General features: G+C 35.1%; 1 protein-coding gene across 7 annotated transcripts in view; it reads left to right on the forward strand.

Moving 5' to 3' along the window:
* Positions 1-26,185, forward strand: part of LOC121015688 (A disintegrin and metallopeptidase domain 3-like) — a 127,441-nt gene that overhangs the window by 22,902 nt on the left and 78,354 nt on the right. For 6 of the 7 annotated variants that reach the window (XM_040452964.1, XM_040452915.1, XM_040453275.1 and 3 more), the window contains 6 exons: positions 11,257-11,333; positions 12,044-12,221; positions 18,621-18,683; positions 22,651-22,722; positions 23,190-23,356; positions 24,681-24,762. In XM_040452964.1, the coding sequence (XP_040308898.1) occupies positions 11,257-11,333; positions 12,044-12,221; positions 18,621-18,683; positions 22,651-22,722; positions 23,190-23,356; positions 24,681-24,762 (639 nt within the window). The remainder of the gene's footprint in view (positions 1-11,256; positions 11,334-12,043; positions 12,222-18,620; positions 18,684-22,650; positions 22,723-23,189; positions 23,357-24,680; positions 24,763-26,185) is intronic. The other variant, XM_040453192.1, reaches the window with a different exon arrangement.

Consider the following 26,185-nt stretch of genomic DNA (forward strand, 5'->3'; position numbering starts at 1 on the left):
TTTCTTTTCTTTTCTTTTCTTTTCTTTTCTTTTCTTTTCTTTTCTTTTTTTTTATTGTACCTTTTTTTTAGCACTTGGAAATTGCTGTAGTGTTTCTTTATAGCCTCATTACTTCAGATGTGAAATCTGCTGTCATTCAAATTGGTGTTCCCCTATAGGTTATGTGACATTGCTCTTTGGTTACTTTGAAGATATTTCTATTGGTTTTGTTAATTGTTAATTGTGATGTTTTGTTCCTGTGAGTTATTTTGGGTCCATTCCCTTTGCAGTTTGCTCATTTCACGGAACCCAAATGTTTATGCCATTTGTTAATTTTGTGAAAGTTTCAGCCGTATTTCTTTTTCTTAATTTTTATTTATATTGGGCACCTGGGTGGCTCAGTCGGTTAAGCGTCCAATTTTGGCTCAGGTCATGATGTCATAGTTTGTGAGTTCAAGCCCCGCGTCGAGTTCTGTGCTGACAGCTCAGAGCCTGGAGCCTGCTTCAGATTCTGTGTGTGTCTCTCTCTCTCTCTCTCTGCCCTCCCCAGCTTGAACACTGTCTCTCTTTCTCTCGCAAAAAAATAAACATTAAAAATTTTATATATATTTTTGTGTGGCAAAAATACTTAACATGAGTTCTATGCTCTTAACAAATCTTATGTATACATTACATTATTATTGAGCATAAGTATGATGTTTTATAGAAGCCACTAGAATTTATTCATCTTGCTTGACTGAAACTTTTTTTTTAAGTTTATTTACGTATTTTTAGAGAGAGAGTGAGAGTGTGCAAGTTGGGGAGGGACAGAGAGAGAGAGAGAGAGAGAGAGAGAGAGAGAGAATTCCAAGCAGGCTCTGTGCTGTCAGTGTAGAGCCCTGATGAACTGTGAGATCATGACCTGAGCTTAGGTCCAGAGTTGGACACTTAACCTACTGAGCCACCCAGGGACCCCTTGACTGAAACTTTCACTACTTAGTAAGTGTCCATTTCAACATTTCCCCAGTCCCTGGAAAGCACCATTTCAGTCTTTGGAGATATGAATTTGGATGTTTTAAATATTTCACATAAAAGGACTAAATATTTGTCTTCCTGTAACTGGCTTATTTCACTTAGCATAATGTCCTTGAGGTCCACACGTGTTGCATATATTGCAGAATTTAATTTAAGGCTGAATAATATTCCATTAAATGTATATACCACATTTTTTAACTCTACCTATCTATTGGTGGACCTTTAGGTAGTTTCCACATCTTGTCTCTTTTGGATAGTGCTGCAATGAACACAGGAATATCAATAGCTCCTCATGATCCTGTTTTCAGTTCTTTTGAATAACTACACAGAAATGACATCACTGGATCGTATGCTAATTCTACTTTTAATTTAAAAAGTTTTTAATGTTTATTTTTGAAGGGGGGTGGGCAGAGAGAAAGGAAGACACAGAATCTGAAGCAGGCTCCAGGCTCTGAGCTTTCAGCACAGAGCCTGATGCAGGGCTCGAACTCAAGAAATGTGAGATCGTGACCTGAGCTTAAGTCAGACACTTAACTGGCTGAGCCACCCAGGCTCCCCTCTACCTTTAATTTTTAGAGGAACTTTCACTCAGTTTTCTATAGCAACTTGCACCATATCATATTCTCACTAATGGTGTACAACAGTTCCAGTTTCTCTACATTTGCCAAGTCTTGTCTATTTTTATATGATCCTCGCCATCCTAACAGGTGTGAGATGTTATCTCATTGTGATGTTGGCTTGCATTTCCCTAATAACCAGGGTTGGGTATATTTTCATATACCTGTTGGCCATTTGTATGTCTTCTTTGGTAAATGTCTGTTCAACAATTTTAACAATGTTAAGTCTTTCAATCCATGGACATGGAATGTCTTTCCATTTGTTTGTGTCTTGTTTAATTTCTTTCATCAATACTTTGTAATTTTCAGAGTACAAGTATTTAACCTTAAATATATCCCTAGGTATTTTATTGGTGTGTGTGTGTGTGTGTGTGTGTGTGTGTGTGTGTGTCATTTCAAATGGGGTTATTTTCTTAATTTTCCTTTTAGATAAGGAAGGTTTTATTTTCATTTTATTTTTTTGTATGTTGATCTTGTGTCCTGCAACTTTACTAAATTTCTTTTGTGTGTGTATGTAAAATCTTTAGGTTTTCTACGTATGAGATCACATCATCAAACAAATACAATTTTTCTTCTTCCTTTATGACTTGAATGCCTTTTATTTCATTTTCTTATGTAATTGCTCTGGCTAGAACTTGCTGTCCTACATTGAATAGAACTGGTGAGATTGGGCATCCTTGTTTTGTTCCTGATCTAAGAGGAAAAGCTTTCAGTTTTTCACTGTTGAATACAATGTTATTTTCATAAATAACATTTCATAAATAGCCTTTTATTATTTTGAGGTAATTTCCTTCTATTCCTAGTTTGTTGAGAGTTGTTATGAAAGTATGTTGAATTTTGCAAATTCTTTCTCTGACTATTATTCAGATGATCATGTGATTTTTATCCTCTACACTGTTAATGTGGTTTATCAAATTAATTGATTTTTGTGCATTAAACCATGCTAGCACTGCAGAGATAATCTAACTTGGTCTTGATGTAAAATAATTTTACATGTTTTGGATTACATTGGATTTGGTTTACTGGTATTTTGTTGAGAATTTGCGTCTGTATTCATGAGGGCTTTTGACTTGTAGTTTTCTTGTGGACTGTGTGTATGGCTTTTAAATCAGTGTAATGATGGCCTCGTAAAATAGTTTGGAAATGTTCCCTCCTGTTTAATGTTTTTTGAGACAGTGTGGGAAAGATTGTTGTAATTCTTACTTAGGTGTTTGGGAGAGTTCATCAGTGATGTCATTTGGTTTTAGGCTTCTCTTTGTTATGTAGTTTTGATTACTGATTTAGAGTCCATACTAGTTGTAGGTTTGTTCAGATTTTCTGTTTCTTCATGATTCGGTTTTGGTAGGTCATATGTTTCTAAGAACGTGCCCATTTTCTATGATATCCAGTTGTTGGTGTATAATTATTAATAGTATTCTCTTTTGATCTTTGCTTTCATATCTGATTTTATTTATTTGTGTCTTCTCTTTTTTCTTAATCTACCTGGGGGGTTGTCAATTTTGTTTATCAAGTTGTTCAAAGAAACAACTCTTAGTTTCATGATTTTTTCTATTGTTTTCTTAATTTTTTACTTTTTATTTTCTTTATTTCTTCTCTGACCTTTGTTATTTCTCTCTTTCTGATACTTTGGCCTTAGTTTATTCTTCTATTTTTAGTTCTTTGATGTGTGAAGTTAGTTTATGGATTTGAGATCTTCTTTTTCTTCAAGTATGTGTTTACCAACACATAGATCAATGGATCACATAGATTACAGACACCTAGATCAATGGAGCAAAATGGAGAACACAGAAATAAACCCACAATTATATGGTCAATTAATCAATGACCACAGAGGCAAGAATACACAATGGGGAAAAGACAATCTGTTCTTTAAATATCTGGTAGAATTCTCCTGGGAAGCCATCTGACCCTGGACATTTCTATGTTGGGAGGTTTTTACTTACTGATTAAATTTCTTTACTGGTTATAGGTCTGTTCAAATTTTCTATTTCTTCCTGTTTCAGCTTTGGTAGTTTGTATATTTCTAGGGACTTAACCGATTTCTTCCAAAGAGCCCAGTTTGTTGGCATATAAATTTTCATAATATTCTCTTATGATTGTTTGTATTTCTGTGGTGTTGGTTGTGATCTCTTCTCTTTCATTCATGATTTTAATTATCTGAGTCCTCTTTTTTTTTTTTTTTTTCATATGTCTGGCTAGGGGTTTACCAATTTCATAAATTCTTTACAAGAAACAGCTCTTAGCTTTGTTGATCTATTCTACTAGGTTTTTTTATGTTTCTATATCATTTATTTCATCTCTAATTTTTATTATTTCCATTTTTCTCCTTGCTTTATGCTTTATTTGCTCTTCCTTTTCTTGTATAAGGTTAGGTTAACAATTTGGACTTTTCTTTTTTCTTGTTACAGGCCTGTATTGCAATCTACTTTGCTCTTAGGACACCTTTGTTTTATATCAAAGGGTTTGGACTGTCATGTTTCCATTTTCATTTGCTTCCAAGTATTTTTTTTTAATTTTTTTTAATGTTTATTTATTTTTGAAACAGAGACAGCATGAATGGGGGAGGGGCAGAGAGAGAGAGGGAGACACAGAATCAGAAACAGGCTCCAGGATCTGAGCCATCAGCCCAGAGCCCGACGCGGGGCTCGAACTCACGGACCACGAGATTGTGACCTGAGCTGAAGTCGGACGCTTAACTGACTGAGCCACCCAGGCGCCCCTGCTTCCATGTATTTCTTAATTTCTTCTTTAATTTCCTGGTTAACCCATTCATTCTTTAGTATGATGCTCTTTGACCTCAATGTATTCCTGGTGTTTCCAAATATTTTCTTGTGGTTGACTTCAAGTTTAATAGAATTGTGGTTGGAAAATATGCATGGTATGATTTCAGTCTTTTTGTAGATGTTGAGTGCTGATTTGTGACCCAATACATGATCTATTCTGGAGAATGTTCCATGTGTACTTGAAAAAAATGTATACTCTGCTGCTTTAGAATGAAATGTTCTGGGGGCACCTGGGTGGCTCAGTTGGTTAGGTGTCCAACTTCAGCTCAGGTCATGATCTCACAGTTAGTTAGTGGGTTCGAGCCCAGCGTTGGACTCTTCTGGCAGCTCAGAGCCTGGAGCCTGCTTCTAATTCTGTGTCTCCTCTCTCTCTGCCCCTCCCCAGCTCTCTCTCTCTCTCAAATAAATAAACATTAAAAAAATTTAGAGTGGAATGTTCTGAATATATATGTTGAGTCCATCTGGTCAAATTTATTATTCAAAGCATTGTTTCCTCGTTGATTTTCTGCTTAGATGATCTGTCCATTTCTGTAGGTGGAGTGTTAAAGTCCCCTACTATTATTTTATTATTATCAATGAGTCTCTTTTTGTTTGTCATTATTTGATTTCTATATTTGGGTACTTTCTAGTTGAGGCCATAAATATATACAATTGTTAGATCTTCCTGATGGATAGATTTCTTAACTATGATATAGTTCCCTTCTTCATCTCTTGTTACAGATTCAACTTAAAATCTAGTTTGTCTGATAAGTATGGCTACTCTAGATTTCTTTTAGTGTCCATTAGCATGACAGACATCATGGTTGCATCCCTTCAATTTCAATCTGCAGGTGTCTTTAGGTCTAAAATGAGTCTCTTGTAGACAACATATAGATAGTTATTTTTTATCCATTCACATACCCTATAGCTTTTATTGGAGCATTTAGTTCATTTACATTCAGAGTGATTATTGATAGATATAAATTTAGTGCCATTGTGTTACCTGTAAAGTTGGTGTTTCTGGTGATGTCCTCTGTTCTCTAGTCTTTGTTGCTTTTGATCTTTCTTTCCCACACAAAGAGTCCCCTTCAATATTTCTTGCAGATCTGGTTTAATGGTGACAAACTCCTTTAGTTTTTATTTATCTGGGAAACTATTCTCTCTCCTTCTATTCCTAATGACCGCCTTGTGGAATAAAGTATTCTTGGCTGAAGATTTTCCCATTCAGCATGTTGAATACATCTTGTCACTCCTTTCTGGCCTGCCATGTTTCTGTGGATAGATCTGCTATGAACCTGATATGTTTTCCCTTGTAGGTTAAGGACTTTTTTTTTTAACCTTGCTGCTTTCAGGATTCTTTCCTTGTCTGTGTATTTTGTTAATTTGACTATGATATATCTTGGTTTGGGCCAGCTTTTATTGAATTTGATGGGAGTTCTCTGTGCCTCTTGAATTTTGATGTCTATTTTCTTCCCAAGATTAGGTAGATTTTGAGCTATTATTTGCTTCTGCCCTCTTTCCCTCTCTTTTTGTGGGACTCCTATGATACGAATATTATTATGCTTTAAGGAGACACTGAGTTCCGTAAGTCTGCATTCGTGATCCAATAATTTTCTTTCCCTCTTGTTTACAGCTTTATGATTTTCCATCATTTTATCGTCTATATCACTGAATTGTTCTTCTGCTCTCTGCTTCATCCATCCTCATTGTCATTGTATCTAATCAGTTTTGCACACAGTTGTAGTATTTTTTATTTTGGCCTGACTAAGTTTAGTTCTTTTATCTCTGCAGTAGGGGATTCTCTGCAGTCTTCTATGCTTTTCTCAAGCCCAGCTAGTATCCTTATTACTATTTTTTTGTTTTTTGTTTTTTGTTTTTGTTTGTTTTTAATTCTGGTTCAGGCATTTTACTTATATCAGTCTTGATTAAATCCCTGGCCATTACATCTTCCTGTTCTTTTTTGGGGGGTCACTTCCTCCATCTTGCCATTTTTTCTAGGTCATTGTTTTTTTTTTTGGGTAATTGTTAGGAAAGCCTGTTATATTCCTGCTTCTGAGAGTAGTGGCTATATTAAGAAGAGGTCCAATACTTTCTTGGGTCTGGTGCTTCAGGAGGTGTTTCAGAGTGTGCACTCTGCTGTTGTGTTTTGGCTGCTCCTTCCCTTAGGTCAATCCTCTGCAGAGTTTCTCCTTGCCTGCAGTAGGGGTGTTTGGACCTCGTCCACTGTGTGGCAAGTTTTAAGTAGGTGTGTTTGGTATGCTTGTTAAAAGAAGCTAGATTCTATTCCCCCTAGAGCTGAAGCTTTGCAGCACTCTCTGTTTGGTGTGTGCACTTGGTGTGTGCAAGGTGTTTGTGCTGGTCTTCTGGGAGAGATACGCAGACTTGCCCTAGTAGACATGTGCCTGCAGGGTGCAGTGGGGTGGGGCTTGGTGTAAGCAGGCTATGGCTTCCACTGTGGGATGCTGTGTTGCTCATTGACGTGGTCAGTGCTATTGGATGTGGGGGAAATGGCTTCACTCTACTCTCTAGTTTCTGGAGTGGGTAGTTTGTGCCTGCCACTCTTCAGGAAGCCCTCATAGAAGAGCAAACAATCACCCCTCATGTGTCCCTGGCCTCTGTCAGATCCTTGCCTTTACCCTGTCTGTGTCTGAGCTGTATGCCTGCCAGGTGGCACAGTATTCCTGTGATTTATCTCAGGTGTGTATCTGTTTTTTAAAACTTTGCATTTGGGGGAACTATGTGGCACAGTTCCACACTGATCTCTGGGGAGGGTCTCACCACACTGTGCTAGTTTACCCCATAAAGGGAGTTGCATGATCATGCAGTGGTTTAGAATTTATGGTAAAGCATAACAAAAACCTGGCACCAGGGTTTGCTGCTTTCAGCTGATGTCTCTGTTCCTGTACTACTCAATAAAGCATGACTTTGACACTGCCAGTTCTTTTGTCCCCAGAGAGGCAGTGCCACCCCTCCTAAATGCACTCCAAGAAGGGGAACTGTTTCTCCCTATGTGACCCAGGGATCCTCAGACCATGCTTTCCCTTCCAGGTCTCTGTCTTCCATCCCCACTGGAGCACTACTAAGCCTCTTAGTCATGACCCCAGTGATTTCAGGGACTTCTAATACTTCAGACTTTGTACTCTACTGTTTATATAAGCTTGTGGCTGGCATTCAGCCTCTCTCCCTTTCCTAGTCAGTGGTTTTGGGGAAGAATTTTTCTTGTGCAGTCCCCTATGTGTGCTTTCTTTCCTCCTGTCCCCTCCCGTCTCCTCCCCTCCCATCCCCTCCCCTCCTTTTCCTTCCTCTCCCCTCCCCTCCCCTCCCCTGTCCTGTCCTGTCCTGTGATCAGGGCTTTCCCCTTTGCCGCACCTGCTGTTCTTTTCTCCCCCAAATCAACTCTTTGCAGTTCCTACCTTCCACGATGTGGCTGTTTTTCTCCCTTTAGATGTTGAGTTTGTTCTCTCAATTTGAGTTCTTGGGTGTTCAGAATGGGTGTTGATATTTATCTGGCTGTGTTTGAGGTATGAGGCAAGCTTAGAGTCCCCCTTACTCCAGGATCTCAACTCCTTCTTCTGTTTGGTACTTTTTAAAAAATATTTTCTGTCTCTGAAAATTGTAATTGAAATTGTCAATTTGTTCGTGAGTTGTCCTCTTGACCTCATTGAACATTTTAAATTCTCTGTGAGGTAAATTATTTAATTTTATTTAATTAGCATCCATTTCTGGAGATATCTTTTTCCTTTATTTGAAATTTCTTTTCCTTATTACTCATTTATTTGACTCTCTGTTTTGGTATCTGCTCATTAGACAAAAGTAGTTGCTTTGCCCAATCTTCACTGACAGGCCTTGTACAGAAAAGTATCTCAACAAGTCATCCTGTCCAATCATTTGGGGGGCCTCTACCGAATCTTTTTCTCTCCAGGGGGAAACATGCATCTGTGCTTTTTCCTGCTCTGTGTTGATCAGGAGAGAGGATTAGTAGCACCTACCCTCACAAGCTGCCGCCTGTATTCTCACCCAAGCAACTATATTGTGCTTGGCCCATCTGTGTTCCAGGATTGGTGAGAAAGATGCCAGTTCTTTTGGCAGTTTTGGTGAAGTAGGGAAACTACATGTATGGATCAACTTTTTCCTTCCTCAAGGAGAAGCAGAGCTGGCATCTTTTTGTCCACTTATTCTGTGCTTAGTGGGGACATGGGGGAGAAACCCATGGTGTCTACTAGCCCAAGTCTCTATCTCCATTGTTGCCTGGATGGCCAGATTGTGCTGAACCTGTTAGAGCTCCAAGACCAGTGAAATGGGTTCTAGTTCTTTAGGTAGCCCCTTCAGAAAAATTGGGGCTCTAGACATGAGGACAAACCTGTTTCATGCTCTGGGTTAGGCTGGGAGCTAGGGGGCCGTTTTGTGATCATATAGCAGTGCTCTGGGGCAGTATCCCTATTGAAAGGGGATACCAAATCTCTATATTGGCTTTGGTGAGTCTGATTTTGCATTTTCCCAGAGTGTGCCCCTACACACTTTTTAATTAGTTTAATTAGCTTTTTAATTAGTTTAAGCTTTCTTATAAAAGAAATTTGTCTGTGAATTGTTGCTGAATTCATTTGTTTTTGAAGGGGTGGGGGTGGGGGTCGAAGGTTTCCTACTCTGCCATCTTCCTGACCAGAATTTTAGCTTTTATTTCTTTGAATCCTTTTCAGCCCTATATTCTTTCTGTTCTTTTCCTCAGATTCTGATATTTATTTTAGATCTTTTGTTATCGTTCCATGGGTCCTTGGGGCTCTGTTTATTTTCTTAGTTCATTTGTCTCTGTTATATATATTGAGTAAATTCTATTGATCTCTTCTCAAGTTCACTGATTCTATCCCTTGCCATCTCCACTTTACTTATCAGTCTATCAAATATGTTTTTTGTAGATTTGTTTATTCTGTTTTTTAGTTCTAATATTTTTTTATCTGTTTTTATGGCTTCCATTTATTTTCTGATATTTTCTGTTCTTTAATTTTTTTCAAGATTATTTGTAATTGTTTACTGAAGCAATACTATCACAGCTACTTTATTTATTTATTTATTTTTTTTTTTCAACGTTTATTTATTTTTGGGACAGAGAGAGACAGAGCATGAATGGGGGAGGGGCAGAGAGAGAGGGAGACACAGAATCGGAAACAGGCTCCAGGCTCTGAGCCATCAGCCCAGAGCCCAACGCGGGGCTCGAACTCACGGATCGCGAGATCGTGACCTGGCTGAAGTCGGAGGCTCAACTGACTGCGCCACCCAGGCGCCCCTCACAGCCACTTTAAAATCTTCATTAGTTCCAACATGTGGCTTATCTCAATATTGTTATCAGTTGGTTTTCTTTTCCCATTCTTGTGATTTTTATGGTTCTTGGTGTAATGTGTGATTTTTGGTTGTATCCTTGACATTCAAATCTATTGTTAAGAGACAGTAACCCAAGTTTAGATTTAGTGTGGTTTGTTGTGCCAATGACAATTTCACTTTTGAGGTGCTTTTAATGTTACTCTATTGTGATTCAGAAGCTCCTACTGGATCTCTGCTGATACAGCCTATAGTGGTAAAAGGTACTTTCCTGGGCCACTTTGTATTACTAGGTGGGGTTGGGTGATGAAGGTCCCATGGGATAGAGAACATTTACTCTGGCTCTTCTCTAGCACTTTCAGTGCACTTCTCACTCTGATAGTGCCCCTGGGTGAGGAAAGTTCCTATCTGGAAATTCTTGTCCTTTGTGTTGGGGGTGTTGAGAATTATTTCATGAGGCTCATTTTCTCCCACTGGTGCAAAGCCAGGAGCTACAGAGACTGAATTGCTTTCTGCTACTGGGTAGAGGATTTGGACATGGTTTGTATTCCACCTTTTTGTAAGGGCTTGTAGCATAGTCTGTTGGAACTAGTGCAGACAGAGGTGGCTGCTGCTGTTCCTTAGCATGGGGCAGGGTATGCCCTGCCACTGCCAGTGGGTGGGGAATAGGAGTTAAGCCTAGTTTTGAGAAAAAGTGAATGGTTACTGATGGACATGTATATCCGGGAGCTAATAGCATATAAACAAATTTATGGTAGAGAATGTGATGATACTTTTCATTGCACAACATTAACAAAGGAACAGGATTGACTCTAGTTATCACTAGATTTTTAAGGGAAGAAAAGGGAATATTCACTGAATGAGAATATTAGGGGAGATCCTGGGAAGACTAATGCTGTGAACATCTAGAGGGAGAAGAGCTTGAACTAGTGATGGTGAGCTATATAGATTAAATAATATGGTGAGATATTAAAGAGAAATAAAACTGAGGAAATCTCAGTTAACATGCTTTTGGGTAACTTGGAAAAGAGAAGTGAAATGTTCACATTTGAAGTCACATTGATGCCGCTAATTACGTTAAATTAGCAGCTATAGATTATACATTCAAGAAATGTCAAATATACTCAAATAAAAAAATTTAAATAACCTGACAAAAAGAGAAAAGCTCCAGCTGAATCATTAAAAATAATACTGTAAAAACTAAGATCATAACACAGAGTCAAGATTAAAAATACAATGATCATATTTGAAAGAATAAAAGTTTACAAGTTAGAAAAAAAAACAAGAAAAAATGTGGCTGAGAAAGAAAAGACACAGATAAGAAAGTTATTCATCAAAAATTAAATATTCTAGCAATAAGTTATTTTGGGGGAGGACAGAAGTAATGATTATTTATAATCTAAAGAGGGTTAAAAGAGATTGTGCATAGATAACAAAGAAATGGAATGCCTGGTAAATAATATTATGGTGATGACTAAATCTGAATGTTTGATGATGTCTAGGAAGTAAGGTAAACCTAAAACTTTATTTACAAATCACTCATGAATGTATCTTCATATGCTTCTGTTTAGGGCCATTGCTTTTATCAAGGATACACCGCAGAGATTCCAAAATCAGTTGTGACAGTTAGCACTTGTTCTGGACTCAGGTACTGGCATATTCCAGAGATGTACATGATTGACAATCTTGTGTGATCCTTTAATTTTTAGAAACATCTTAAAGGATAGAGTGAAGGCTAAGAAAATAGACTTTGATTGTGTTTCTGCTCATATACTTTCTTTTCTCCCCCTCTCTTATCATTTTTCCTTTTCTCCTTGTCTCTGTCCCAGGCTTGCAGTCTTAAAATTTATGCAGGAACCACCCCCACCCCCAGTATGAAGAATATTCACATTCCTCAGTCACACTAAAACCATAATGAATCCTAAATGGCATAGTAGGCAGAAAAGGTATAAAATAAGGTTTGAAAGTCTGTCCATGTAAGAAGGGATGATTCTTAGACATCAGACTGCAAAGACAACTGTTAAATTTCTATAAAATGTTATTTTTTTTTATTAAAAAAATTTTTTTTAACGTTTATTTATTTTTGAGAGAGAGAGAGACAGTGCATGAACGGGGGAGGGTCAGAGAGAGGGAGACACAGAATCTGAAACAGGCTCCAGGCTCTGAGCTGTCAGCACAGAGCCCGACGCGGGGCTCGAACTCACGGACCGCGAGATCATGACCTGAGCTGAAGTCGGCCCCTTAACCGACTGAGCCACCCAGGCGCCCCTATAAAATGTTATTTAATGGTGATTTACATTTCTTAGTAGGGAGTCTATATTATCTTTTTATTTCTTTTTTGTGTGTTTAAATATCTAGGGGATTATTGCAGTTGGAGAATGTCAGTTATGGCATTGAACCATTGGAATCTGCAGTTGCATATGAGCATATGCTTTATCAAATAAATAATGATAAAGTTGATTTTTCTCCCTTACAAGAAAATTATTCTATCACCCAATTGGTAGATCAATCCTACAGGATTCTTGTGAAATCAGAAGTAAGTAACCCCTTTTATGAAATCTGCATTGTGTTACTTCTAGTAAATTTATTCATGTTGGGAATTGACTATATTAAAACCTTCTGTTGTAAGACATTTATTTTTAAATGTATTTTGATGTTTAGTCAGATAATATTTACAAACTGTAATAGGTATAAACACACATAATTTAAAAATCAAAGTACTCACATTTCCGTAATTGAAAGTGTATTTCATGCATATAAAAAGTTTCATTGTCACTGAATTTGCATACTACTAATACAATGATATCCAACTCTGCTGATTATTAATTTGTCTGCATTTTCCTTACCAGCACATTTTTCTTTATTATTTTTTAAAAAAAAATTTTTTTTTTCAACGTTTATTTATTTTTGGGACAGAGAGAGACAGAGCATGAATGGGGGAGGGGCAGAGAGAGAGGGAGACACAGAATCAGAAACAGGCTCCAGGCTCTGAACCATCAGCCCAGAGCCTGACGCGGGGCTCGAACTCACGGACCGCGAGATCGTGACCTGGCTGAAGTCGGACGCTTAACCGACTGCGCCACCCAGGCGCCCCTATTATTTTTATTAAAAATTTAAAATTAGAACAGAGGGAAAAAAATTGTCCCAAAGGTCATCATCTCAAAATAGTGCTAGAAGTTTGGATTATCTGTTCTAATTATTTTTATATATCTAGTTATAAATGTAGATTTATAAATATGTAGATAATTTTTAAACAAAAATTTGTATAACCACAAATGCTTTGAAATTTCCTTTTTGCTATCAAAAGGAAAATACACATTATATTACATTTATTATTATTTACAATTAAATAATATTTGGGTTAGCATCTATTAAAATATTAAACATATGCATATGTAAGGATAATAAGAATGGGCCCTCATGTTATTTTCTAAAGATAAATGCAGTTGTGGAATCCATTATCATCATTTTGATGTATGCTATTTTATAGTTTTCATATATATGCATAAACTTGAAATGTATATATTTTATAAAATTATGCCATTTTTGCATATTTATATTTTTATATTAAGTAATCCATCTGCATGAGTTTACAATAGTTTTGAACAATTACACTTTGATTATAAATGCTCACACTTAAGGTAGGCATATTTCCAAAGGCTTTTTCATGTGTGTGTGTGTGTGTGTGTATGCATATATATATATATATATATACACACACACACACACATATATATATACACATATATTTGTATATATAGGATATATATGTATATATCCTAATTTTTCATATATATATATATGTATATATAGGGTTTATATAGGATATATATGTGTATATCCTAACTTTACATATATATGTACTTTTCATATATATATGTATATATATACTTTTCATATATATATATACTTTTCATATATATATATGTGTGTGTGTGTACATGTCTGTGTATATACCTCCTAACTTCCTCCTTAAGAATGTTTATACAACTTTACTTTTATCATCATGGTTGAATAAATGAATCTCTGTCCACATATTCTCATCATAATTGGATATCACACTGAAGACAAGCAAAACAAAATGGTTACGAATGAAACCTGAACTGAATTTATAATGAACTCCATCTCCCTGTTGCTTTAATTTGCTTTTGTTTATTTTGACAAAGTTAGTAGTATGAATACAGATTGATAAAACTGTACTTCCAGAAACTTAAAAAATGATGAAGTATAAACATATATAGAGATGAAAATTTCATTTTTAGTGAAACTAAGAAATGACCCCAAACTTTATGCTAGCTCTGGAAACTGTCTGCATGTTGTAATACAACATTAGACACAATTAAGACAATTTTCACCACTGAAATAGAGCACTATCATATATGTAAATTGGAAAGCTTTAAAAGATTCCATGAATACTTTGCCTGTGGCAGAAGAAGAACCTGAAGGGATGGACATAACTTTGGAAAAGACAAATAACAACACTTGAAGCCATCAACCACTTGGCAGAGATTAGACAAGATAGAGGTAACGTACAGTCCCAGCTGCCTTGGCTTGAATTCCAAGTCTATTAGTTTTAGCCACAAGAACTTGGGAAAGTAACATAACCTTTATGTGTTTAAATTTTCTTATCTGTAAAAAAAAAAATAAAAGTAAACATAATACTTAGCTCATACAGTTATTTCAAAGACTAAGTTTATAAATGGAAATTACTTAGCATAGTGTGTGGACAAATAAAAAAGTGATCAATAAATATTGTTACTGCTATTCATATTTGCTCACAATATTTTCTAATGTAGTGTACAAGGTAATTGGGGGTAATTATGTAAATCTTGGGTACAGAACAAATGTAATGATCAAGTAAAATAGAGACAGAAATTTCAGAATTTAAGAAGAAACCAGGGATATCATTGCAGGATTGGAGATAAGTGAGTAATTGTTATGTGTTTGTGAAATTTATATCTTTCATGAAATAACTCAATTGCTTTTTATCCTGAATTTGATAGGCTTAGATCTATAGGTTTAGTTAAGTTTGTTTTCACATGACTAGTGCTTTTACAAGCACAGATATACAAAATAACTATCTTCACTATATCAGATTTTAAAAAGGAACAGAAAATAATATACAACCTTATGTTTTAGGTATATTTTTATATTTTTGAAAGTAAACAGAAATGAACTCATAAACAAGGTAAATACCTTCACTATAACCAGAGTTGAAAAGTAGAATAAAAACCAAACAATATGGTAAAGGGCTTATTTGTTAAAAGCATTTTGGGCACATGCTTTTACCCCTGTTCCTTCCTTAAACCCCCCCTACAATTAAAAGTGATTTTTAAAATGACAAAAAGACATACAAACACAAAAAGAACAGGAAAGGAATAATAATCAAAATTGAATAGCTCATTTAAAAATCTAAATCCTTGAGGCACCTGGGTGGCTCAGTTGAGTAAGCATCCTACTTCAGCTTAGGTCATAATCTCAACGTTCTGGGTTCTCATGTCCAACTTTGTGCTGACAGCGTGGAGCCTGCTTCAGATTCTTTGTCTCCTTCTCTCTCTGCCCCTCCTCCACTAGCATGCATGCTCTTTCAAAAATAAACACACATTAAAAAAAAATCTTAGAGGCGCCCAGGTGGCTCAGTCGGTTGAGCATCCGACTTCGGTTCAGGTCATGATCTCACAGTTGGTGAGTTTGAGCCCTGAGTCAGCACAGAGCTGACAGCTCAGAACCTGGAGCCTGCTTCAGATTCTGTGTCTCTCTCTCTGCCCCATCCCCACTCATGCTCTGTCGCGCTCTTAAAAATAAATAAAACATTAAAAATAAATAAATAAATATTAATCCTAAACAGGTAATTCGGATAGGCTATAGAAAACTTGAAATATACAGCAGTACTTAAAAAAAAAAGTTTATTTATTTTTGAGAGAGTGAGAGAACATGAGCAGGGGAGGGGCAGAGAGGGAGAGAGAGAAGAGAGAATCCCAAGCAAGCTCCATGCTGTCAGTGGAGAACCCGATGTGGGGCTTGATCTTGTGGACCATGAGATCATAACCTGAGCCAAAATAAAGAGTCGGATGCTTAACTGACTGAGCCATCTAGGTACCCCCAATAATGAATATAGGCATCTTGGCCCCCAAATCACCTATAAAAGTAGAGAAACAGACTGACTTTAGCCTTAGCCAAATGAAGTGCTTATAAGATAGTGCTTATAGGGTGACTTCTCTGGAAGGTATAAAAATCCCAACAATTTTTGTCTAGTCAAGTTGCCATTATAATATAAAAGCATTCATACTTTTTCAAGAATTTTAAGACTATAATATCTATGTGACTTTGAGGAAATATGGCTTAAATCAGTACAGCAATACAAGAATGAAACAATTTAACAGATTTATGTAGAAAACCACAGGACCATATCAGTAGTTCCAGAAATATCATTTGGCCAAATTCAGCACCCATTTATGATAAACTAGGGAGTAGAAAACTTCCTTGATCTGTTTGTGCCCCCTCACATGAGCAAACAGTAGGAAGACAGCTATCTGCAAACTAGGAAGAGTGTTTGTTGTTTAAGCAACCTCGTCTGGTATATTTGTTAAGAACCTGAACTGACTAAAACAGCCTATAAGATTAGGAATAATGCAAGACTGTCTGCCCTTACTATTTCCAGCCACTTTTTTTCCTAGAGTTACTAGAGAGTGCAACAGGAGAAAGAATGATAAAGGGCATACGTTTTTGAAAGAAAAAAAATTCTCTTTTTTTAAGTGACTTAACTCCATACATAGAAAATACTAAAGAATCTCCACCAAAGCTATCAGGACTAATAAGAGAGTCTGGGAGTGCCTGCGTGGCTCAGTTAGTTGAGCGCCCGACTCTTGATTTGGGCTCAGGTCATGATCTCATGGCTCTTGAGTTCAGGCCCCACATTGGGTTCTGCACTGACGGTGTGGAGCCTGCTTGGGACTCTTTCTCCCTCTCTCTACCCCTCCCCCACTCATGTGCCTGTGTGTGCATGCGCTGTCTCTCATGATAAATAAATAAACTTTTTTTAAAACGAGGGTCTAGCAAAGTCACAGGAAAGAAAGAAATTCATGTTGTTGTTTATTTTCCTCAAATTGATCTGTAAATTCAGTGTAATCCCAATCAAAATTTCAGAAAACATTTTTGTGGAAATTGGTTCTCAAATGCATAGGGAGAGATATAAGTAACCTAGAATAATCACACAGTTTTAAACAGAACAAGATGAAAGACTTAACATTACTTTTTCTTAAAGGGCCAGAGTGTAAATGTGTTAGGTTTGTGGGGCAGATGGTTTGTTGCAAGTTATAACACAGTGTTTTTGCAAGAAAACAGCGTCTGTAGAGGATATATAAACAAATGGGTATGCCTAGGTTACAATAAAACATATATATTTTTTTGTAAAACAGGTGGCTGTATCTCGGGCCATAGTTTGCTGACCCCTGGTATAGAGGTGCATATTGTGTTAGTGATATAAATGTAGGTATATAGGTATATAGGTATATAGATCAGAATAGATCAGAAATAGACCCACATGCTATTGGCTGATTGATTTTCCACAAGGGTGCTAAGGACTCTGAAAAACTAAAGAATACTCCCTTCAACAATCAGTGCTAAAAGACTGGATATTCACATGAAATAAAATGAATTTTGGCCCCTATTCAGTAAAATTGAATTAAAGCATAGACTTAATTAAAAATCAAAGCTAAACATAAAATTTCTGGTAGGGAATTTAGGAGAAACTAAATTAATGAGCAGTAAGCCTATAAAGAGATGGTCATTCAACATCAGGGAATTGCAAATTAAAACATAAATGAGATTTCAGTATGGACCAACAGGAATGAATACAATGAAGAAGATGGATAATATCAAATACAGGCAAAAATGTGGAGTAATTGGCACTCTTTTTTAGTTCTTGATAAAATGCAGAATAATCAAACTGCTTTAGAAAGCAATCTGGCACTTTGGCATTATATTACACATCCACACTTACCATATGACTTAGGTATTCCACTTTTAAGATTTTCTGAGAAAAAGTAAAGAACATACTTGCACAAAGACCTCTATATGGATATTCATAGCAGCTTTATATATAATAGCTAAAATGTCTAAATAATCCAAGTGATCATCAACAGGTAAATGTATTAACAAATTGGGATATATTTCTAAAATGGCATACTATTTTAATAAACACTAATGCATTAATAATCACAACATAATGGATAAATGCTGAGTGAAAGAAGCCAGATGTAAAAAAGTATGTGACATATGATTCCAGTTTTATGAAATTCTAGAATAGATTATTCTACCCTATGGTGAGAGAAAGCAGATCATTGATTGCCTTGAGCCATATTGGGCTCTGATGGAAGCACTTTTTATTTTATTTATAGAAATGGATGCATGGGTGATGTATCCATTTATATTAATTGATAGAACTGTGATCAAGCTAACATAATTAGTTAAATGTACAAAAATAATGAGTAACTAAAGGCAGTGTTTTGGGGAAAGATGATGGGAGTTTATTTAGCTTGAAGGTTTGAGGAGGGTCTAAGACAAAGGTTTAGAGTGAAGCGAAACATGGGTTGTCCATCATGAGGATCTTAGTTATAAAGAATATAAGATAGAAGCTTTCGTTTTATTCCTAAAATTTGTGTTTGGAATGTCACCTGCTTTTTATTCAATGGCGTCCATTTTCTTATTTTCCTATTACCAATATCTGTATCTTTATGTATCTGTAGTTTCTTTCTTTCTCTCTTTCTTTCTTTCTTTCTTTCTTTCTTTCTTTCTTTCTTTCTTTCTTTCTTTCTTTCTTTCTTCCTCCATGTGTATATAGATACATATATAATGTGCACGATAATAACAATATATTTTTAATAATTTTTTTAATTTATTTTCATGTTTTATTTAATTCATGTCTGTTTTGCAGAAAGATTCGGATGCATTATTGAACAGATTTCTGAAAATACAAATCATTATGGATAAAGCCTTGGTATGCATTATTGATATATAATAGCTTTGTTTTGTGTTTATATTTAATGGGAATGTGAAAAAGAAAATTCTCCTTGTCTTAAATACAGATATATTTTACTCTTTGAAATATGTATCTTAGTGTAGCAGGACATAAATGTTGTCAGTTGCCTTTGGATTAACATGGGGGACTAATATTTACAGTGTTAACTTATAAATATAGAATTCTAGCAATAATATATAATTTGTATGTATGGAAGTGTTCTACTATACTCTAACCTATTCGATTATAACTAGCTGCATATACTTCTGGATCCACTCCAAATTGTGAGGAAACTCTTCCATAAATTAATTTCCATTTTAAAATAAGCTATTTAGTTTATTATAAATGGGAGATCCCTGTTATTAAAAATTATCTTTTATAAGATTATTTTATGCTTTACAATTTCTTGGATTCTCTGGCAGAAATTCTATATTCTAAAAATGGGAAGAATTATCTATTGGAATATTCATTTAGTTAGGGAAATTTTTATTTATATATAATCAGCAAAGCCATTATGGGTGGCAACTAAGAAATCTTATGTTTTCATTATTACTGATATTTTTATATAAGGTTTATCAAGTGCCATAATGTTGAAAATTAGATCTTGTTGATAAAAGGCAATATTTAGATCTTTAAATAATTTTTATAAAAATAATAGGAAAGAATAGGCAGACAAAATAATAAAGAGAAAAGCACATATAATTTTATTACCAGGAGATAAATTTTATGCACATTTTCTGTTTTTAATATACATACATGTATATATATGTTCTTATACCTTTGTCTTACATATGCTATTTTGTAAATTATTTTGTTTTTCCACATATTAAATATATTAATTTAATTTTAACATTTATATAGTATCTGGTTAATATATTTAATATAATTTAATGTATTTTACTGGCTAATGCCCTTTGGGGGCATTTAGATTTAGGTTTTTGTTATTGTTACATAGGGAATAATACTATTTGTCCTAAACCAGTATCATAAGCATTGGAATTATGTTTTGTCATAGCTGTCCCCATGAGGTTGCTAATATTAAATATAAACAGCCTACTTTTCTCTCTCCACTTAGCTGGATACCTTCTTACCATTCCAATAATAACAGAAGGAATTTTCAATGCAAATGTCATCATGCAAAAACAACAATAAAGAACTCCAGAGTTCTTTATAATATCCTATGAATAGTATTCCTTCTTTTTTGTATTCAGTTTATCTGTCTTAAATTTTCAAGTATGACTTTGTAAACTGATTTTTTTAGATAATCCCTGCCTTTTCATTATACATTTAGTTGATTTAAGTTTTATGAAAAGTACTAATACTGTAGGTGTAGGTTCAGTACTACTATGCTATTAGTATTGTTTGTCTTATTAGTTATTTGCTTCTTTGTTCCTCCTTTGCTACCCTTGGGTTAATGGGGTATTTTTTAGCTTTTATCTTTATCTCCTATATTATATGTTGCTGCTGTACCTTTTTATCTCTCACATCTTACCCCATTGGTTTCTGGAGTGGTTCCAATTAACATTCTTGTCACAATCTAGAATTAATGTTATACCCATTCACAAATAATGTAAGAGGTTTATAAAAATAAAGTTACGTGGATATTATCCCCTTAACGGATATAACATTTGTGGATATCTACTTGTGTTCAGTATGTTCCTTTTTTGTTTTGTTGATGATTTCTTTATGCAAAAGCTTTTTATTTTGATATAGTTCCAATACTTTATTTTTGCTTTTGTCTCCCTTGCCTCAAGAGACCTATCTAGAAAAATGTTGCTACAGCCAATGACGGAGAAATTGCTGCCTGTGTTGTCTTCCAGGATTTTTATGGTTGCAAGGCTTACGTTTACGTCTTTAATCTGTTTTGAGTTTATTTTTGTGTATAGTGTTTAGAAAGTGGTCCAGTTTTATCCTTTTACACATAGCTGTCTGTTTTTTGCAGCATCATTTATTTTTTTTTGTTTTTTTTTGTAACATTTATTTTATTTTTGAGAGAGTCCAAGCATGAGTGGGGGAGGGGCAGAGAGCGAGAGAGGGAGACACAGAATCCGAAGCAGGCTCCAGGCTCCGAGCTGTCAGCCCAGAGCCCGACGCGGGGCCCGAACCCACGAACCGTGAGATCATGACCTGAGCCGAAGTCAGACGCTTAACTGACCGAGCCACCCAGGTGCCCCTGCAGCATCATTTATTGAAGAGATTGTCTTTTCCCCATTTTTCATTCTTGCTTCTGTTGTCATTGATTAATTAACCATATAATTGTGGGTTTATTTCTGGGCTCTCCATTCTGTTCCACTGATCTCTGTGCCTATTTTTGTGCCAGTACCATACTGTTTTGATTACTACGGCTTTATAATATATATATATCTTGAAATATTAAACTGTGTTGCCTCCAGCTTTGTTCTTTTCCAACATTGCTTTGGCTATTTGGGATCTTGTGTGGTTTCATTGTAAAGCCTTAAAAAATAATGAGGTCATGCTCTTTGTGACATAATGGATGGACCTAGAGGCTATTATGCTAAATGAAATAAGTCAGACTGGGAAAAAAAATACCATATGATTTTATTCATATGTGGAATCTATAAAAATAAATAAAAAGCAGAATTCAACACATGAACAATGAGAGCAAGCTGATGATTGCCAGAATAGAGGGAGTGGGGGATAGGGAAAATAGGTAAAGGAGAATGGGAGATACAGTCTTCTAGAAATGGAATGAGTGTTATGAGAATAAAAGGCACAGCATAGCGTTAGGAATAAAGTCAGTGATGTTGTAATAGCTTTGTATGGTGACAGATTATAGCTACACTTAGGATGAGCTTAGGGTAATGTTTACCCTTGTGGAATTAATATGTTGTGCACCTGAAACTAATGTAACAGTCTGTGTCAACTACACTTAAAAAATTAATGAAAATAATTGTAAAAATAACCCTATGTGATGTTATTGTAATATATTTTACTTTGCCATGTGTTCTAAACTACACAATAGTTTATTCTTTTAATATTCAATTGTTTAAGGAAATTAAGGAAATGAAAAAAGAATTCATTTTCCCCCCATGTTTACCATTTTCAAAACTCTTTGTTCCTTCTTATAGGTCTCCGTTGCTGACATTTCTGTTTAGCCTGTTGATGAATTTGCTTCAGCTTTTGTTCATCTGCAATTATTTTTATTTTACTTCAACTCTTTAAATATTTTATTTTGAAATATTTTTAAATTTTCCAAAAAGTTGCAAGAATAAGAGTAATACGAAAAATACCTATACTCTATTTACTTAGATTTATTGTATCCCATTGATTGTATCTATCCCATTATCACTTGTGCTGTATTTGAAAGTATGTTGTAAATTGCATCATGAAGCTTTTTTTCAGTGTTCATTTACCTAGAATAAGATCATTATCTTATATAACCACAATCGAGTTATTCATGTAGGTAAAAATAACATCATTAAAATACTTTTAATTCAGTCTACCAGGTATGTGCATATACATATAATTAAAGCATTTCAGAGGTAATATGTGATTTTGTTTCTTTGAATGAGGACAATTTCTTGAGTATTTTTATTCTTATGGTACATTGTTTATATGAGGTGTATAGTCATGTTCTCTTACTGTGTTGAAGAAAATGGTGGTGGCAGCATACTGTATCAAATAAAAATGACTTAGCATTTTAGTTAAGAGATTTGAGTCCTGGTTCCTATTGTTAGTAGTCATACAATCTTGGAACTTTAACTTTCAACCCTTAATTTCTGTATGTGTTAGGAAGAAGATAATCACGAACTTCTCATTTTATTATTATTAATGCATAAGCTCCCTAGGTTTAAGCCTAAAACTTACTAAGCACTTAATTCTGCTTTTTTTCCTTTCACTGAGCACTGCATTATTTTGACACTTATATCCATTTAAAACGTGCTGGTTTAGTAATTTTTAATAGTGAACAAAATTTGTCTTTCAGTTTGATTATATGGGCTCTGAAGTGTCAGGTACAGTTGAGAAAGTTGTCCATATCTTTGGTCTTATCAATGCTGTAAGTATGTTTCATTTAAATACTAAACATTCCTGGGGCGCCTGGGTGGCGCAGTCGGTTAAGCGTCCGACTTCAGCCAGGTCACGATCTCGCGGTCAGTGAGTTCGAGCCCCGCGTCGGGCTCTGGGCTGATGGCTCGGAGCCTGGAGCCTGTTTCCGATTCTGTGCCTCCCTTTCTCTCTGCCCCTCCCCCGTTCATGCTCTGTCTCTCTCTGTCCCAAAAATAAATAAACGTTTAAAAAAAAAAAAAAATAAAAATAAATACTAAACATTCCTATTAATGCAATAACATTGTTTGTATAAATAGTATTTACAATTTTATAAAATATATTAACAACTAGTTTTATGCATTGATGAATCTCATCTCCAAAAATGAGTGAAGTGAATATATTAGCATTATGTATAGAGTTGTAATGTAATGCTTATGACTAATTAACACCTGTATGTGGTGTAACTTTTATTTTTAGATGTTTTCCCAGCTTAAAGTCACTGTTAAGCTAACTTCTTTGGAGCTCTGGTCAGATCAAAATAAGATTTCAACTAATGGGGATGCTGATGAAGTACTACAAAGATTTGTGTCATGGAAAGAAAAAAGTTTATTTCAAAGGTCTCGTGATATGGCATACTTATTAATGTAGGTGCATTATTTGCATTGATATAGAATTTATAAAATTACCTCATATGTTAGTGATCGGAATTATATGCAAAATGTGTTCTGGGTTATGACAAGACACCTCAAAAATCGTATGCATACTGTGTTAGCAAAATGCAAAATATAAAAATCTAATAACAATGTAGGACACTAAATCATAGCAGGCCATTATTCTCAGAGTGGACTGTTTACCCATGGAAGTGTATTAAATTTGAAAATTCAGAAAGCTGGGACACCTGGGTGGCTCAGTCAGTTGAGCAATCTGACTTCAGCTCAGGTCACGATCTCGCAGTCCGTGAGTTCGAGCCCCGCGTCGGGCTCTGGGCTGATGGCTCAGAGCCTGGAGCCTGCTTCCGATTCTGTGTCTCCCTCTCTCTCTGCCCCTCCCCCGTTCATGCTCTGTCTCTCTCTCTCTCTCTCTCAAAAATAAATAAATGTTAAAAAAAATTAAAAAAAAAAAAGAAAATTCAGAAAGCCTTGGGATAAACATGGGGCCTCAAGGGTTTTAAAGATTTTCTCAGAGTTAAATAATTGAAACTATCACTTTAATATTAAATAAAATATAAATTAGTTAACAGAATGCAATAGTTGCATATAAAACTGGTTAAAATAAAAACATTAAAATACTAATATGGTTACCTTCTAGTATTTGTATAATAACCTAAGGTATAGATATATAACTATTTGTACTATAGCTTTCAAAAGCCTTCATATAGATGTTTGCTTTACTAATTTGATTAATTTACATGGAAAAATAAGAACATAATTCAGAAGGTCTTAAGCAACATGAAATATATTTATAAATCTACTGGTGTCTCCTACTGCATTAAGGTCAGGTCTGGGGACTCAGGAACAACATTAATGGGACTAAAATGTGTGAGGATGCTTTCTGTATCCTCTCTCTCAATATGAGTCTACCTCATATTGTCTTTTCTCTCCCTGTCCTCCAATGCATCCTTTTTTATACACTTTACAGAATCAATTAATGCAAATCATGGCAGTAAACTATCCTGACTTGTACATCTTAGAATTATATCCATCCAGTGGTGGCAAGAGTGATGATTAATTTTTCAGAAGGGTAGGCACTGCTGGGTTTTGGGCTGTGTATCATATGACATTAAAGTGGACTTTAGAACTTAACTTTTAGAAACTGTGGGAAATCAAATACAAAATGATTGAAAACATTAGATTCAATATGTAATACTCAAGTTTCAAAAAACTGTTTTACTGAGGAATCCAATTCTTAAAACGTCATTAAGTTATTAATAAAGTATGTTTATTTACAAGAAAAAATTTTGTTATTTAGTTATAGAGACCATCCTAATTATGTAGGAGCAACATATCATGGAATGGCATGCAATCCAAAGTTTGCTGCAGGAATTGCTCTGGTATGCATTTTTATCTCCATCTCTTTAGTAATTATATCACCTTTTGAAGTTAATATCTATTTCAGGAAACAAACATACATATAGTGTTTCTACCATGCTGTTTTGACACATTTTTATGAAATACCTTTTATTTGGATTTTGAAAGTCAAATATTACAATTTTAAAATTTTTGTGTGTGGTAAAATACGCAGAATGTGAAATTTACCATCTTAGCTATTTTAAGCATATAGTTTAGTAGTGCTTATGATTTACGTCATTGTGAGACAGATCTCAAGAACTCCTCATCTTGCATAACTATAGCTTTGCGCCTTTTCACCAACATGGCCCCATTTTCCAAGCCCTCTAGCCCCTGGCATCTACCATTCTATTTACCTGCTTCTGTGAGTATGACATTTTTGGATTCCCTATATAATGGTGAACATACAATTTTTGTCTTCACGTGTCTGGCTTCTCTTATTATAGTACAGTCTAGGTTCATACATGTCGTTGCATATAGCAGGATTTCATTCTTCTTATGACTGAATAACATTCCATTATGTGTGTCTGTATAGGTGACATTTTATTTTTTTCCATTAACATGTCAATGAACACCTAAGTTGTTTTTAATACCTTGGCTATCATAAATAATGCTGTAATAAATGTAGGAGTGCAGATATCTCTTTGAAATGCTGATTCCAGTTATTTTGGATATATGTATGTATATATATATATTTGTGTGTGTGTGTGTGTATATATATACGTATACATATGTATATACATATGTATTTGTATATATGTATACATATACATATGTATACGTATATACACACACACACACACACAGAAGTAGGTTTGCTGGGTCATCTTTAATATTTTGAGCAATGATCATACTAATTTTGAGAATGGTTGCACCATTTGATAATCCCACTAGCAGTTCACATAATATCCATCACAACTTCACCAACACCTGTTACTTTCTGCAGTTGCTTTATTTTACAGTAGCCATTCTATTGGGTATGTGGTGATATCTTACTGTGGTTTTGATCTACGTTTCTATGATTATTAGTAATATTGAGGATCTTTTCATATACCTTGTGACCTTGTGAAATCTTCCCTGCAGAAATGTCTATTCAAGTCCTTAGCCCATTTTTTAATGGCTTTGAGGTTTTTTTTGTTTGTTTTTGGATTGTATGAGTTCTTTATATTTTGGATGTTAGTCTCTTATCAGCTATACGATTTGCAAAATTTTCCCCATTTTGTAGGTTGCCTTTACACTTTGTTGATCATGTCCTTTGAAGCACAAAAGGTTTTTTTTTGTTTTTTTTAATTTTTTTTTATTTTTTATTTTTTTACTATTTTATTTATTTATTTATTTTTTTATTTATATATGAAATTTATTGTCAAATTGGTTTCCATACAACACCCAGTGCTCATCCCAAAAGGT

Source organism: Herpailurus yagouaroundi, unplaced genomic scaffold (genome assembly GCF_014898765.1).
Source record: "Herpailurus yagouaroundi ecotype Mexico unplaced genomic scaffold, PumYag 28, whole genome shotgun sequence".
NCBI lineage: Eukaryota > Metazoa > Chordata > Mammalia > Carnivora > Felidae > Herpailurus > Herpailurus yagouaroundi.